Source organism: Malurus melanocephalus, unplaced genomic scaffold (genome assembly GCF_030028575.1).
Source record: "Malurus melanocephalus ecotype Western Australia unplaced genomic scaffold, MMel_1.1 scaffold_58, whole genome shotgun sequence".
In the NCBI taxonomy this organism is placed as follows: Eukaryota; Metazoa; Chordata; class Aves; order Passeriformes; family Maluridae; genus Malurus; species Malurus melanocephalus.
The window spans coordinates 2,346,126-2,347,131 of NW_026623290.1; the positions used below are offsets into that span (position 1 = coordinate 2,346,126).

At 50.1% G+C, this 1,006-nt stretch overlaps 1 protein-coding gene across 1 annotated transcript; it reads right to left on the reverse strand.

The window, feature by feature from the left end:
- Nucleotides 1-468: 468 nt before the first annotated feature.
- Nucleotides 469-681, reverse strand: CTXND1 (cortexin domain containing 1). The gene has a single exon (XM_057365856.1). It carries the CDS (start codon nucleotides 646-648, stop codon nucleotides 469-471), a length of 180 nt encoding a protein of 59 aa, XP_057221839.1. The 5' UTR covers nucleotides 649-681.
- Between the last annotated feature and the right edge of the window lie 325 nt (nucleotides 682-1,006).

Genomic DNA, 1,006 nt, shown 5'->3' on the forward strand with positions numbered 1-1,006 from the left:
TTAACCAGAGGGACTTCAGGAGTTCTGCTTTGTGATGCCTGGAATTGAAAATCTGGGCCTTTCCTAAAATGCAGCTATAATGACCAAGGAAGCAATCAATATTTGAGGCAATCTGTTTCCAGGAAAGACAGAACATTCCTGTTGTCTTTTTATGGTATTGGTGGTTACCCTGGATTGGTGGGTGACACTGAGGACAAAACTGTGCTAGACCAAGAGTTACATTAGGAAAAGTCTGGAGGATCTTGTGCTACTCGACTTACAACGACAACTGTAAAATAAGAGTTGMTGCATAGTAGTAAACTCTGCTGCCRGAACGGCTCACCGATACCTGCCGAGCAAAAATCATTTCTGCTGTGTGCTCTTGGAGACACTGCCTTTGGGCTGCATATCTTCACAGCTGGCTGTTTGTGTGTCAGAAAAGGCTCCTGGAGCACAGCCCTGCATGGGACACGGCTCATGGGACATGGCTCAGTCATCCAAGTGCTGCTCCTCCCACGTGGAGGTGGGGATGGCGCTGTACGGGTCCATGATGACTTTGGCACAGCGGATGATCATCACGATCAGGAAGAGGCAGAGGAACACGAAGCAGGCTAATGTCAGCCCCTTGTCCACGTCGACGTAGGCGGGCTCTGGGGTTGGGCCCTCCATGGCTCGGGCCGCTCCTCATCGGGTTTTGGGTTTGCTGCGAACATCATCGAGCGCCTGCRGAACAAACACGGGGTCAGGGATGGGGGATTGTGCTGGGGAAAAGGGGCCCCACAAGCCCTGATTCTGAAACTCAGCCAATTATTGTGTATGACTGAGGCCTGGGGAAAGAAAGGGATGTTAGCAGCCCACATGGASGAGTGTCCTAGGTTAGCTGAGTATTGTATTCCTATCATCTGCTTATGTYAGAGGAAAGTTAAACAACCCTTCTGTAACTATACATTAGTCGAGACTGCTCTGGTTTGTTTGGTGATGTTCCTCCCTTCAAGGACAATGGGAGGGAAAGGGACAAGACACACAC

What these genes read in the sequence shown, in the direction of transcription:
- CTXND1 (XM_057365856.1), bottom strand. Translation starts at nt 648, where the DNA reads ATGGAGGGCCCAACCCCAGAGCCCGCCTACGTCGACGTGGACAAGGGG.